Source organism: Sciurus vulgaris (genome assembly GCF_902686455.1).
Source record: "Sciurus vulgaris genome assembly, chromosome: 15".
In the NCBI taxonomy this organism is placed as follows: Eukaryota; Metazoa; Chordata; class Mammalia; order Rodentia; family Sciuridae; genus Sciurus; species Sciurus vulgaris.
This window is the reverse complement of record NC_136476.1, coordinates 11,296,223-11,309,918: the sequence shown is the minus strand read 5'-3', so window position 1 is coordinate 11,309,918 and position 13,696 is coordinate 11,296,223. Positions and strand designations below refer to the sequence as shown.

The 13,696-nt window shown below is 40.4% G+C and overlaps 1 protein-coding gene across 6 annotated transcripts in view; it reads right to left on the bottom strand.

Moving 5' to 3' along the window:
- The window catches only part of PRUNE2 (prune homolog 2 with BCH domain), a 255,008-nt gene that overhangs the window by 72,089 nt on the left and 169,223 nt on the right, over window positions 1-13,696 (bottom strand). For all 6 annotated transcript variants that reach the window (XM_079112083.1, XM_079112086.1, XM_079112085.1 and 3 more), the window contains exon 9: window positions 12,637-13,384. In XM_079112083.1, coding sequence (XP_078968209.1) covers window positions 12,637-13,384 — 748 coding nt within the window. The remainder of the gene's footprint in view (window positions 1-12,636; window positions 13,385-13,696) is intronic.

Here is a 13,696-nt window from a genome sequence, read left to right as displayed (position 1 = left end):
TCTTAATCATGCAGAATGAAATGATGACCACCCATCAAGTTTCCCAGTTCTTTTGAGACACTTCCCTAGTAGGTTCTCATCTTCCTCAGTTTCAAGCACTGTAGTTCTCTCCATGGCTGCATTTCTTTGCCTCTCTTGCTTCCATTTCAAGCACTGTTCCAGCCTCAATTATGTTTCAGGTGGGACTACCACCTACCATTTTGCTTTCCATTTCTCCGGCACCATCGCTAATTCCCTGCCAATCACAACACCTCCCTCAAAAAACACTGCCTCCCCTCTGCTAACACAATACATTTAATCCAGATTTTTTGTTTGATTCTCAGGGCTCTCAACAACTTAGTTTAATCCAAGCTTACCTTCCCCAACTGCTCTACTCTTCAAGCAAAATCAAATTTTCTTCGTTTCCCAAATATAACTGATGGCCCTCCTGATTCTGTAGCTTGGTTTATTTATCAAATTCTCTCCAGTTAGATGCTTCCCCCAACCTACTGAAACTCCTTCATTCACGAATCTTGTACTTGCTCCTCCATGACAAAGAAAATGGAGCAACACTCTCATCTTAGACACCCAAAGCCCCTTGGTTACATCTCTCAGGGAGCTGATTTCACTCTGCCCTTTGCAAGCCAGTTGTTTTACTTCCTTCTCCCCACAGGGATGAGATAAGAGGTTGCATCTTAATTACCTTTGGATCACATGCAGTCAGTCCTTAGGGACAGTATCCTGTTCATAATAAATGCACAAGTTCTGAGAGTTTCATTTTCCCTAAATTTCTGAGTATAATGATTATAAAGGAATTAGGAAATGCAAGCTTATTCTGAAAATAGGATAGGATTTTATCTTTAAAGCTCTGAGGAATTTAAATTGCATGGACTAGATTTTGCTAAGAGCTTCTCAGAGGCCCTGGGTTAAAGGAAGTAGTACAAGATTGAGAGTTGGAACCCCTAGATTGTGAGTCTAGCCCAGTCACTAGCTGAATAATCTTAGGCCAAGCACTCATTCTTACTAAGTCAGTTATTTTTTTTCCCCCATTCTTACATAGGTCATTTGTTTCTATCTTTATTTCTCTTTCTCTTCTCTTTTTCTTTCTGCCTACAAACTCAAGAAGTAAGACCAAATGAATTCTAAGGTTTATTTCAGTTTATATCACTTTAGCATTACCTTAGGATTCAGGAACCATACAGTGGGGCTAGAGATGGACCTCAGTGATAAAGTGCTTGCCTAGCACGCATAATGCCCCAGGTCCTTGGTGCCACAAAAATAAATAATTAAAAATGGAGCAACTATCAAAACAGCAGATAAATAGCACCAACTCTGGCTGTGGCCTTCAAATGAAATGGTGCTGGGACACTGGATGTCTCCTTCTGCCTCTTCTCCTATGCCCCTGATACGCATCCATCTACCACTACCCCCAGTTCCTGCTATTATTATTATTATTTTCATTTTTTTATTGGTGCATTATAGTTGCACATATTGATGGGATTGGTTGTTACATATTTGTACATGTACACAATATAATTTGGCCAATATTACTCCCCAGCACTTTCCCCTCCCTACCTGCCTGCTATTATTATAATCCAGAATGAGACACATCCAAATGTTCTATGTCAATCCTGATGCAAACAGGATGTCAGGGGGCAGAATTTGTCTTTTGTTACTTTTGACTCTGCCCTGTCCTCACCTCTTCTTCTTTTCCCCAAATATGTTATTAACTGTAATTAGTAAGAAATGAAGAAATCATCCCAAATATAAATATGACTCTGGCCAGAACTTACAGTACCTCTTATTAAAGAGAGAAATCTTTTCAGGAGTACAAAGCCACTCCAAAAAGAAAAAAAATAAATAAATAAACTGGAATTGGAAATTCACTAGGATGCACCAAAGAGAGCCCTAACCATTGGGGGGGGAAAAGTTAATTTGGCTTTTTGTTAAGAAGGAAATCTGGCTCATTATCCTTAACCACCTATGGGGGGGTTAGACCTTATTTAGGACATAAAGGGTAACTTTGCATTACAAAGCTAAATCTCTCTGGCATGTTTTTTGTGTTTCTCACTGCAAATGACAACAGCACATCCTGTTCTTTATCTTTGAATAGCAGAGCCAGGTCCAAGCCATTTTAAAGTACAGAGCCTTCATGATTCTGAAGGTGTCTAATTCACCAATAGAAATATTTCCTTAAAAGCAGGTATTTTTCCCCTCCTGGATAAGAAGTCCTATCAAATAAGAAAAATTTCATGGGTCTTTTGCTTTGATTACCATTTTAAACTAGTTATCACAGGTTTTACATTCTGTTTATGTTATTGATTGTACGTTTTTTTAAAAAAAACTTTGATCAAATGAAAATTTTGAAATGACTAATTTGGATGCGGTCTTTTCTCTGAAGGTGGGGTTTGGGCAGCCATCTGGTTCGAGTGGTCCTGGAAGTTGTACTCTCAGAGCAGTTTACCTATGATTGAAACCATGTCAAAGAAGGAGGCAGTTTATAGAAATGATGCCTGTGTGCCTAATCAACATGGCCAGTCCTCTGATCTTAAGCAAAATTACACTTTAAATTACTTCTGCCAGGCAGGGGTCTAGTTTTGTTTTCTAGTTCCCACACAGGAATATAACAACTTTATGTGATTCTTGGTTAAAATTGTCCAGAAGGTATTTTTTTTTTAAGCTCCTCACATAACTTAGTTTCTCAGTGAAATCTTGATATTTTATAAGTATTCTTTCTGTCTCTTGATTTTAAAAAGAAAACAACATATGCCCATTTTTTTTTTTTTTTTTTCTTGGATGACCTAATTCTGCAGCTCAGAACTAAAGTGAGTTTTAAAGGTTACAAGATTCATTAGAAAAATACAGAGGCGGATGTTACCAGCTTCAGGAACTTTTAGGAATAATATTTTTAAAATGCCACTCTACCAGGGCTGCTCTGATTGTGAAGTAAACCAAATAGACATTATAATATCCATCAGCAAATAGTCCTAAACAGTTCCAAAATTGTCACTTCTTTTTATTTTCTATCACCATTTTCAGCACAGATATAAAGGAATTTTAAAAATGTTATAGCTATACAGAGTCGTGTTTGCTAATTACCTGATGGGCAAGAAAGGGGCAGGTGAGCATACAGACCGCAAGCTTGTCGCGTATGAGCTGATGAAGAATGAAATGCAGCAGCCAGCTGTCAGTCGTGAGGGGCTGGGCAGAATTTGGCCTCTGCTCATCCGCTCCTTTCTCCCTCTTCAACTTCCCAGCAGCGGTAGAACAGGCTTCTGAAAACCACACTCCCCATGGCAATCTGCCCTCAGGGCACTCGATCTTCTAAAGCCACACCCCGACCCACCTACCTTCTGAGGATGAAAGGAAGCTCACTAGCGGGAGGGCGAGAAGGATGCGCGGTTACTGCTCTTCAGCATCTCCCGTCTGGAGCAGTTAACTGGAAATACAGATTCGCCTCCATTTTCTGGTCACATGATCCCTGGCACATCTAAATAAGGATGATCACCTGCCTCCCAGATTTCCCAGTGCACCAGCCACCAGTAAGCTCCGGCTGGAGGACAGAGCTGGCTGGGGCTGGGCAGAGTTATATTTGGGGCTTTAAAAAATACTCTCACCTGGGTGGTAGAGTCAGAAATGAGCCCTTGATTTTTTTATGTCAGCTTAGGAAAACTGTCACTCTGGTGCCTGAGAGACTATGTGAATGGCTCAAAACAGGTTGCAAGGGATTTAGTTCCCCTGAAGTCTTTTACACACACACACACACACACACACACACACACACACACACACACACACTGTAGCTTAACAGCACATCTATAAAAGATAGCAACACAATTATTTTCATCTAATGAACAATGTTTAAGATAATAAAACAGACTATGAAAATATAGTAGGAGACATAAAGAAGTCCAGCTGAAGGTCCTAGCCAAGTTAGGATGCTTGCCCAAGATCCAGACAGCAAAGACAGAGATCCAGAGGCAAAAGTGGGTGGAGGTTAAGCATGTTGAATCTGACTTCTACCAACTATTAGCAAAATTTGACTAATTAGCACAGTGCCTCAGACTGCTCATTCACAAAACCCAATAGTAATAATAATGTACTTTAAAATAATAGCACAACCTATGTAGAATCTGGGTTGAGAAAATCTTGCTACAAAAGTTTGCTACTATTATTAAGTCTAAAAATGCCACCAATATACGGACTTGGTAAGGAAAATAAAATAATAAAGAAATTTTACATAATAAAAAGGAACATAATAAGAAGGAACATAATAAGTTTTAACCCAACTTTACTGGGGAGTGAACCCAGAGACACTCTACCACTGAGCTACATCCTCATCTATCTCTTTTTTTTTTTTAATATATGTATATTTAGTTTTGGGACAGTGTCTCACTAAGTTGCCCAGGCTGGCCTCTAGTTTACAATCCTCCTGCTTCAGTCTCTCAAATAGCTGGGATTACAGGCATGTGCCTGATTGGAGACCTCTCCTGTATGAAATGCTGGATCAAAGAGGGGGTTGGTTTCCTTCCCCAAGTGGAAAAGGCAGGTACAGAAGGCCACAGAAGGAGGAGTTAAGTGTGTTGTAGGTAGAACAGGCCCTGTAGTTAATTTTGTTTTAAATGATGTCTGTTTTAAAAGTCAGCAGCAGATATGGAAAGTGATTAAGTTATCAGCATCAGGTCAATCACAGATACTTTTAAAATTAATTCTTCATTAAATGTGGAAACACTAAATGTGTGAAATGTGGGACACTATCACCAATGATACTACCTGATGTCTTGGAGGACATTCTTCCAGATTATACCTGGCAAAATAATCCTAAACTAGAGTTAGCAACTGAGGAAATGTATTATTTTATTCTTATATGGAGGCAGTTACAATTATTTTTTTGAATAAGAATTGCTGCTTAAATGCAATAAGTTGCATACTGATGATTATATCGACAAAAAAAGGTATGGTAGATGTTAAATTCTCCAGTGAGGTTTTACTTATTTACTGAGAGCCTAATCAATATTTTCAAATGATTATTTAATGAATTGAGGTTTAAAAAGTAAGAATAAAAAGGTTTTTGAAGGTTACATATTGTCAACTGCTGCTTGAGTTTATGCATAAGAGATGACTAAGTAGAACAATTTTCCTTGCCTGATAAGGAAAAGAACATTTAAACTGAAGAGATTATAATAGTTATGGTAAAGGAACACCATAATGACCAATTAAAAAAAAAAAAAAAACTGAACAGGCACATCTATTTTTCTCCAAGAGTTTGAATTAAATGAATAACAGCACCATGGAAAAACTATAGAATTGTAAGAATCCTGAAGGAATTGTAACAAACAGGAAAAGGATAGGAACACTAAAAATAGGTAACTATGTTCTTAGATTTCAAAAGATGAATTTTGTAACTTTAGAAGAGGAAGATGCATATTGTTCCTGTAATACAAAGCTGCTCCCCTGCCCATTAGGTTGCATCACAACCTAGCTTGTCAGTCTGAAAGCTGCTCTCCCCGCCCTTTCCATTGCAGGCATTACCCGCCTCCCAACTACTGTCAATCTGTGAACATCCTAGCTAGCTATTGGTTCATCAGTCAGCTTGCAAGTATCCTTCTCCGTTATTGGTCCCCTGTTAGCCCGGTGGAATTCAACTGCTTCATGGTAGCTATCCCACCATCTTTTCTCTCTTGCTTTTCTCTCCTACACACTTGCTTACTTTCTCCTCCTCACTTTTCCACTCTCTCTAGTGTGCGCCCTTTCTCATTCCCTTTCTTTTCCTCTCATTTTCTCTCTTACCCTGCAGGGAGACACTCTGCTTAATAAACTCCCTTATATGATTTCCCATGTCCGGCGTGGTTTTCATGGGATTCTTTACAGTTCCTAAGTGAAATCTAGCACAATTACCTTGAAAAAAGGTGCAGCAAACACCTGACATTTTCATAGTTTCATTAAAAGCAAATTGTGTTAGACAAACTGCATTTCTTTTCCATTCATTCAATCAGGCATATTTGTAGGACACCTGACATTTGACAGGTGCCATTCTAAGCACTAGGAATACAGTAATGAACCAAACTTCTGCTTTCCTAGAGGTTATATTCTCATAGATGAAGAGAGATATGATAAAACCAATTAAATAAATGGAAGATATTTTCAGAGGAAAAACAAGTAGTAGGAAGAAAGTAAGGAGGTGGAAGAAAGCACGTTTCTTAGCTTTGGCACTATGAGTTCCTGGGGTTGAATAATCCTTTGTTGTGGGGAAGATCTTATGTCTTCCCCATGGTAGGATGTCTAGCACCATTCTTGACCTGTCCCCACCACAAGAGTGTCATTCACCCCAACAATAAATGTCTCCAGAGTTTGGCAAATATTCCCAGAGGTGAGGGAGAGATAAAACTGTTTCAGGTTCAGAACCAGCAGCTTGGATTTCTCCAAAGGGTAACTCCATGCTGGACTGGCTTTTAGATAGCCTTTGTTCCAAAAGGACTCACATGGATCTCGGAGACAAATCATCCACCATAGGAACAGCTGACTAATCCTGTACATAAATATCTCAGTACACTGTTCAGAAGCAGAGGTTTCACCACGCTCTTCCTGAGCCAGCAATGCTGAATAACATCTGCCTCCTCAGCTCCACTCCCCTACTTTCTCCAACCTGCTCTTTGCCTACCTCCCCACCTTCTGAAAAGAAAGTCCCGAGTTCTTTTCTTCCTCAAATACCATCAATTTTCATGGAAGTGTTCTTGAAGGAAGCTTTGCCACTAATTCTGACATTTCAAGCTTTCAGGCAGAGACACAACTTGGATGCTCCCTAAATGCGAAGCCAACACAACGTGAATGGGTGCTCTGTGGATGTTCCTCCTGCCAGTCAGCTGAACTGTACCTGCTTGGGTTGACACTCTGTGCTGCCTTATTCTAAGATCCCTCACCACACAATGCTGCATCTACAAATATTTGAAAAAATTAAATGAACATAGAAAGGCTTTGATTTTCTTGTTTCCCTTTGACCTTCAGTCACTCAGAGTGGTCCTGCACACCCTCAATGAGTAGCAGCCATCTTAACAGTTTGCTGTGGTAGGAAATCTGTGTTCAGGCATCAGAAAAACAAACTCAGTAGGCAAGATTATCTGAAAGATTATCTGAAAGGCAAGTTCTGGCTCAGTCATTCTCAAAATATTCCACTGGAAACTTTCACTATGAAGCTGTATATGCCTTTTTTTTTTTTTTTCCCTCAGTGCTGGGGATTGAACCCAGGGCCTTGAACTTGCAAGGCAACTAAGCTATATCCCCAGCCCGTTATATGCCTTTTGATGAGACAATGGGGGAAAAGAGGAATGAATTCATCAACTATAGCTGTTCAAGAATGGACTTGAAACTGCCATGCTTCATTGACAAGCTCTGGGATAGAAGTGAGAAGTCTTAGGTTTAAGTCTCAACTTCACCAGTTTCTCATTTGTGGATGTCATTAGCAACTCACTTTTTGTTTGTTTGTTTGTTTGTTGTTTGTTTGTTTCAGACAGGGTCTCACTGTTGCTCAGGCTGGTCTTGAACTCAGTGAGCTCAGTGATCCCCCCACTCCTGCCTCCCAAATAACTCAGACTAGATGGGCATGACCATGTCTGTCATCTTAGTTGTTCATTAAACAGCTTTCTCACTGGACTGAGTAATAGTGAGAGTTAAACTTGCCTTATCTTTCTCAAATGACAATTGGTGAACCAGAAAATAATATAATTTTTAATCTGCTAGCTCTTGTTATTGAGGTCTGCTCAGGGTAGGGTTGGCCAGATAGGCAGAGATGAGGGGTTAGGGAACAAAACAGAAAGAAAGGAAGAAAAAAGAGGGAGGGAAGAGGGAAGAAACTAAATTGCAAATTTGAAGGACTTTTAATGAGACTTAAATGTCGCCACCGACTCACCAAATATGATCAACTTTAATTACAAACATAAACACAAAGTTAGTGCCAAGTTTGGTTTTCCATCTTTGGCTCAGAGAAAAACCAAGAAACAGTGCATAAATCATGGAAAGCTGAGTTTGTGGAATATCAACTCACCCTTTAGTGAGGACAGATGTTTAGGCCTGGGACACGGCCTATCTACACAGCAAGGCTCAGAAAGGGGCCTGCAGATTCTTCTCAATGTTCCCATTACCCAACATGGAGAGAAAGAATCTGTAGATTATTTCTTTATCCATGTGGATCAGAGAACCAATGAATTAACTTTCCAAATGTAAGTCATAGACAGAAAAAGTCTAATTTTGCAGGTCTCATGAAAAACCAAAAGGTCTGATGGTGTCACTCACTCACAGGGGAAAAGATTAGTTTTTTCCCATGGTCTTGTTAGACAGGAAAAAAGGTAAAAAATTACTAATTAAAAAAGATAGACTGTATAGAGGTTAGCATAGAAGCAGACTTATGGAATATGAAATATATTGTGTTCAAAGGTTATTTTTAGTTTGTGGAACATGAAATACCTAGCCTCACAGAGTAAGGAAGCAAGGTATATCTTCACAAATATGAGAGTCAGATTTACTCCTAAATACTCCAAGTCAGAAGTCTCTGAGATAGGCTGGGGGTGTAGCTCAGAGGGAGAGACCTGGCCTAGCATCCCCAAGGACCTGGGTATGATCCTCAGCACCACAAACAGAAAGGTCCATGAGACAACAATGTAGGGCCCTCTCCCTTTTCCTCCCTTCCCCTTCATTCCTTCAACCCACCACTGCTGCATGTATCTCCAAGGTTAGGTGATATTGTCAGTTTTCCCAGTCCTGTCCGAAATTATTCCTTTCATCACCCTGTGCAGTTATTTCCTTGTCCCACTTACGGAAAGTCAATTTATTTGTATATTGACTGTCACTATTTTATATAATGTGGATAATGAGTCTAAAATTGTTTAGTGGTTTTATGCCTTCTTGGCATTTAGTTGGGGCTTTTGACTATCAACTGTGATGGTTCATGTTATGTGTTAACTTGGTGAGGCCAGTTATTTGGCCAAAGATCAGTCGATATATCTCTGAAAAGGTACTTTTTGGAAGTTATTTCCAAGGAAATTGGCAGATTTTGAGCAAAGCACATTATGCTTCATATTATGTGTAGGCCTCATCCAATAAGTTGAAGGCCATGGAGAGAAGTCTGAAGTTTCCTGAAGAAAGAATTCGCCTCAAGACTGAGTTTCCAGCCTGCTGCCCTCAGAATTTGGACTCCGTTTAATACTGACTCTTTCCTGAGTTTCTAGGTTGCTGGCCTGCTCTCCAGAGATTGGATCTGCCAGTATTATAACAAATAAGTCCATTCTCTCTCCCTCCCTCCCTCTGTCTCTCCCTTTCCCTTTATCTTTATCTCCTGTTGTTATATGTATGCATTGATATATAGATATAAATACACATATAGATATCCCTTACTGTTATATGTATGCATTGGTATATGTGTATTTCCTATTGTTTCTGTTCCTCTAGAAACCCCTGAATAATACATGACACAACTGTCCCTTTCTTTATGTCATTCTTCTGACCATGCTTTGCCCCTTCATTTTAATTAAGGCTTACTCTTCGGATGTGCTCTGAGACTACATAGGAAAGACCAGGTACATTCGTCACTTTCTCAGAGAACTGGTATTTGTTCCCCTCCTGGCCCACTCTGAGGTTGCAGGATGACCAAGGTGTTGGCAAAGGGCCCTGGGAAGGCTGATCCTAGGGAACAGGAGCAGTGCTGACAATTCAAGGAGAGAGGCTTTCTCCTAGCCCTACTAGAATATTTTGTTAACAGGAGCGAGCATGTGGAATAAAAAGGAAAAGCATCTTTCTCATGCTGTCTCAGGTGCTCAAAGCAGTCTGGGAGCTGAGGGGATAAGGTGGGCGAAGAGAGGAAAGCCATGGAGTTGTAGCTGGTGTGTCATATCACTGTGTACCTACTTCTATTTATGAAGACTCCCCTCTCCCCTCTATCTCTATCATTTCTCTCTCTCTCTCTCTCTCTCTCTCTCTCTCTCTCTTGTTTGTATGATGTTCTTGATTTTAGACATTCTGTCCTGTGATCAGATGATGTGTCAGGTGTGGCTAGGTTTGTGTTTAGGAAAACATGACTCTCATTCTGTGCTTGTCTTCCTGTTGCCATGAGTTGGGGCATCTTATTCTTCCCAGTTCACTGGACTGGCTGCTTCCCTCCTCTTTTTCTTTCCAAGTCATGATCTTTCTTTCGTCCATCTCAACTTGTACCTCTCAGCTACACTGTAACTTCCAGGGGCCCTTCTGCCTTCATGGGGCCCCTTCCTTCATTATATATTTTTTAAATTATTTTGCAACTATTTTGGTGTAAAAGACAAATGTAATACACACAGGAACATAATCATTCTTTCCCTTTGACTGTAAAAGAAAGTAAAGCATTCTTATGGGCCTTAATGTATTGTGGGCCCTGGGCACCTTCCCTCCTGATAGATGATACACTGTCCTGGTACCTGCTCTATACAAGCACCCTAAACAGGAGTCTCTCTTCTTACCAGTTTCTGCCTTATATCATTTTACCCCATGCAGTTGCCATAGTCAAGTGAGATAATGCACTGTGGGAGATTAGTAGCTGATCTATAGTAAATGCCCATAATTTGAGCTACTTAAAATGACATTGGTTATATACCATCTTGACTATTATCTACCTTTTCACCTATGTCTAACTCCTTAAACTGAGACCATGTAGACTAGGAGTCTGCTCCGGAGCAGTAGTTCTCAAACTTAAGTTTGTACCTGACTCACTGGGAGAAGCTGCTGAAGCAGAGGTGATGGGCTGTTCCCAGCCCCTGGAGTTCCTGATGAGGAGGGAGATCTGGGATGGAGCGGATCATTGCATTTCTTACAGGCACTCTGGTGGTATTGATGTTGCATGTCTTAGGATCCCACTTAGAGGACTGCTGTTTTAAACAACCGGTCTCTTCCCAATAATCAGCACAGAAGGAAACTTTCAGATACAGAGTACTGTGCAAAAGTTAATAGCAATGCTGAGGGAAAAAAAAAAAACCCAAATCTGCTCTGGCCCCCCACCATGAGAAATTTCATTGGTAAAGGGGCTGAGTGGAAAGAGATGAGCAAAGGAATCTTTTCTGTCCTGTTGAAAGAAAATGTGCTGGTGGCACAATTGGACACTGACTGTCATCCTTTGGATGGCAGGGGTATGTGCGAAATGCAGACCAGAAGCCAAACAATAGCTCAGCCAACTCATGGCTGCCTGATTTCTTAGCTCAACCCACAACAATGCCAGCAGGGCTGCTGGGATCCATCTGCTTCTCTTTCTGATAATGGATCTGGGGTCTCTGGAAGGAAGTAGCTTGACAGGAAAAGAAAGATGAGGCCAACTGAAAATGTCGGTTTACGAAACTGTACTTGAATATGGTACAGCTTTTAACTCAATACGGCAGTGAGTAACCCCACATACTCCTGCTATGCTTTTTGTTTTCTGATTCCTTCATCAAGAAATGTAATTTGCAAATGCTGGAGCTTTCTTGACACAATCTGTTTCCACACAAATTAAGTTCACAGAATTTAATACCACGGGAAAGCTTGAGATCATTCAGCCCAACCCACTAATTTCACAGACGAGGAAATGTAAGCTTGTGGTTAATCCTAAAATACATAACTGGTAACAGTAGATCCAGGATGGGATCCAGATTTCCTGATTCACGGTGGGGACATGGTGCATGTAATCCTTTAAATTCCCAAACTGAACAGGAAAATGATATCTTTCCTCACTGTCTTTTAAAAAGAAAACAGGATTTCCCCCTTTGCTTAATTTACTTTTCACTATTTGCCCTTTTGTCCTTGGAAGTGGTGTTGGGGGAGGGGTGTTATAAGGGCAAATGAAGAGAAATGAAAAGTTTAAAAACAGTTCCAACAGAACCCAAAATGTTGAAGTTGGTGAGGACATCCTGTTGCCTGCTGTATGCCCCTTGGCTACCCAGAAATGTGGCACAAGGCCAATTCTCAGATGTCATGTGAATGAATGGATGGACAGTTGGATAAAGCAATCGTTGGTTTGATGATTATTTGCCAGTTTCTCAGTCAATCAGGGGTCAACTGTTTCACACCGAGATTTTGACCCTGCACTGAATTCTCTTCATCCCTACCAGAAAGTTTGGTGCTTACATCAAACCAAAAAAAATGCCTTTTCTGTAAGATAGGCAGTGTGTCAGCCAGAAATTATGGCCTTAGGAGGTGGAAAGGTTTGAAGCCCAGACTGCTCACTCTGGTTATTTAAATCTAGAAAAATGATAGAAATGTTAAAAGCCAGCAGGGCTGCTGGACACTTTCTTCTTCCCCATCCATCCCCTTTTTTCTTCTTCACCAGCATAAGGATTAAATTAGATGACGTGCAAACTGCCTTGCACACAGTAGGTGCTGAATAAATGCAGTGTCATATCACTCCATTTCCTGTTTCAGAGTCATATAGTTATTGAAGCACATAGGGTGGGGGACAGGAATAAGACTTGATGAAGGAATTTTTTTTTTTTTTTTGCTGAAAATGTACACAGATTATCATTATGGTCATAGTTCTCTAGTTTTATGGATGATATGCCTTGCAATAAATAAAAGCAAAGCTGTCATCATCCAGGTGTTCTTTATATTCCATAACCCCTGATTTCTAAATAAAATAGTTTTCAAGAAAAAAATAAATCACGTTTTGCTCACCCATTTGGTCTTGGTTTCCTGGTTCCAGGCTCCAGGAACTCTGTCTCCGCCTCCATTTCCCTCTCAGGGATCCTGTTTTTCTGAGAAGGCTGTGGCGAAAGCATTTCCCATTCATTGTCATGGGTGACAGTCTGCAACAGAACTGCATCTGGGACAGCCCTATCCAGGCTCTTGTTCTTCCGTGATTGGCTGCTCTGACCATCAGAAACTTCCTCGAGTGCTAAAGACTCTAAAGGCTTCATTTCTCCAAGAGCCTGTACCTTGAGATCAGAGAATAATGGCTCCACAGTCCGGCAAGACGATCCAGGCCCTAAGTCCCTGGCTTCCAACGATGGATCACCAACTTCACCACGGCCCAAGACCATCCAACTTTGGTCTTGTGCAGGGCTTTCAAGAGATGACCTCTTGTCACCTTTGGAGGACATTTTCTCCTCAGAATGATCTTTGTTTTCTTTTAAGGAGGCAGGCTGACATGTTTCTGTAAAGCTTGCTAACTGAGTTCCTGGCAGCTCTGTTTCTTGGGATTCTATGTGTGATTCTTCTAATTCAGATATGCTTTCTCTTGCTTCACAGGCTGGCTTCAAGGGTGAATTTTTTTCATGGCTTACAAGTATGTAATCCATGTGTAGCACATGATGATCCTCATTCTTATCTATGAATCTTTCATCCTTGTATTCTGATTTTATCTGCTCAGTTTCTTCAGTAGGAATTATTTTTTCTTCTATCTCTAATGTTCCCTGACTGGCACCTAGAAAAAGATGAAAGTGAGAAGGGGAGAATAAATCTTAATTAACACATTGTGTGATTTGGGATCTTTGCAAGTAATTATCAAGAAGGAGGTAATTTTAAAAATCTTTATATTTTGTAGAGTTGTTCAATTTTCTCACACACAATCAGGGATAGGTATTATAAGCGTTAGATTTAACTGCATCATGCAAGCATTGGTTAGTATGCATCGCAAATGTGGTTGGTTTCTCTTTACCTACACTGGTAGGTAGAGTGTGTTTTACTATGGAATAAGTTTAAATGAGGTCAGCAATTTCTTGGGGGTGGAGGAATG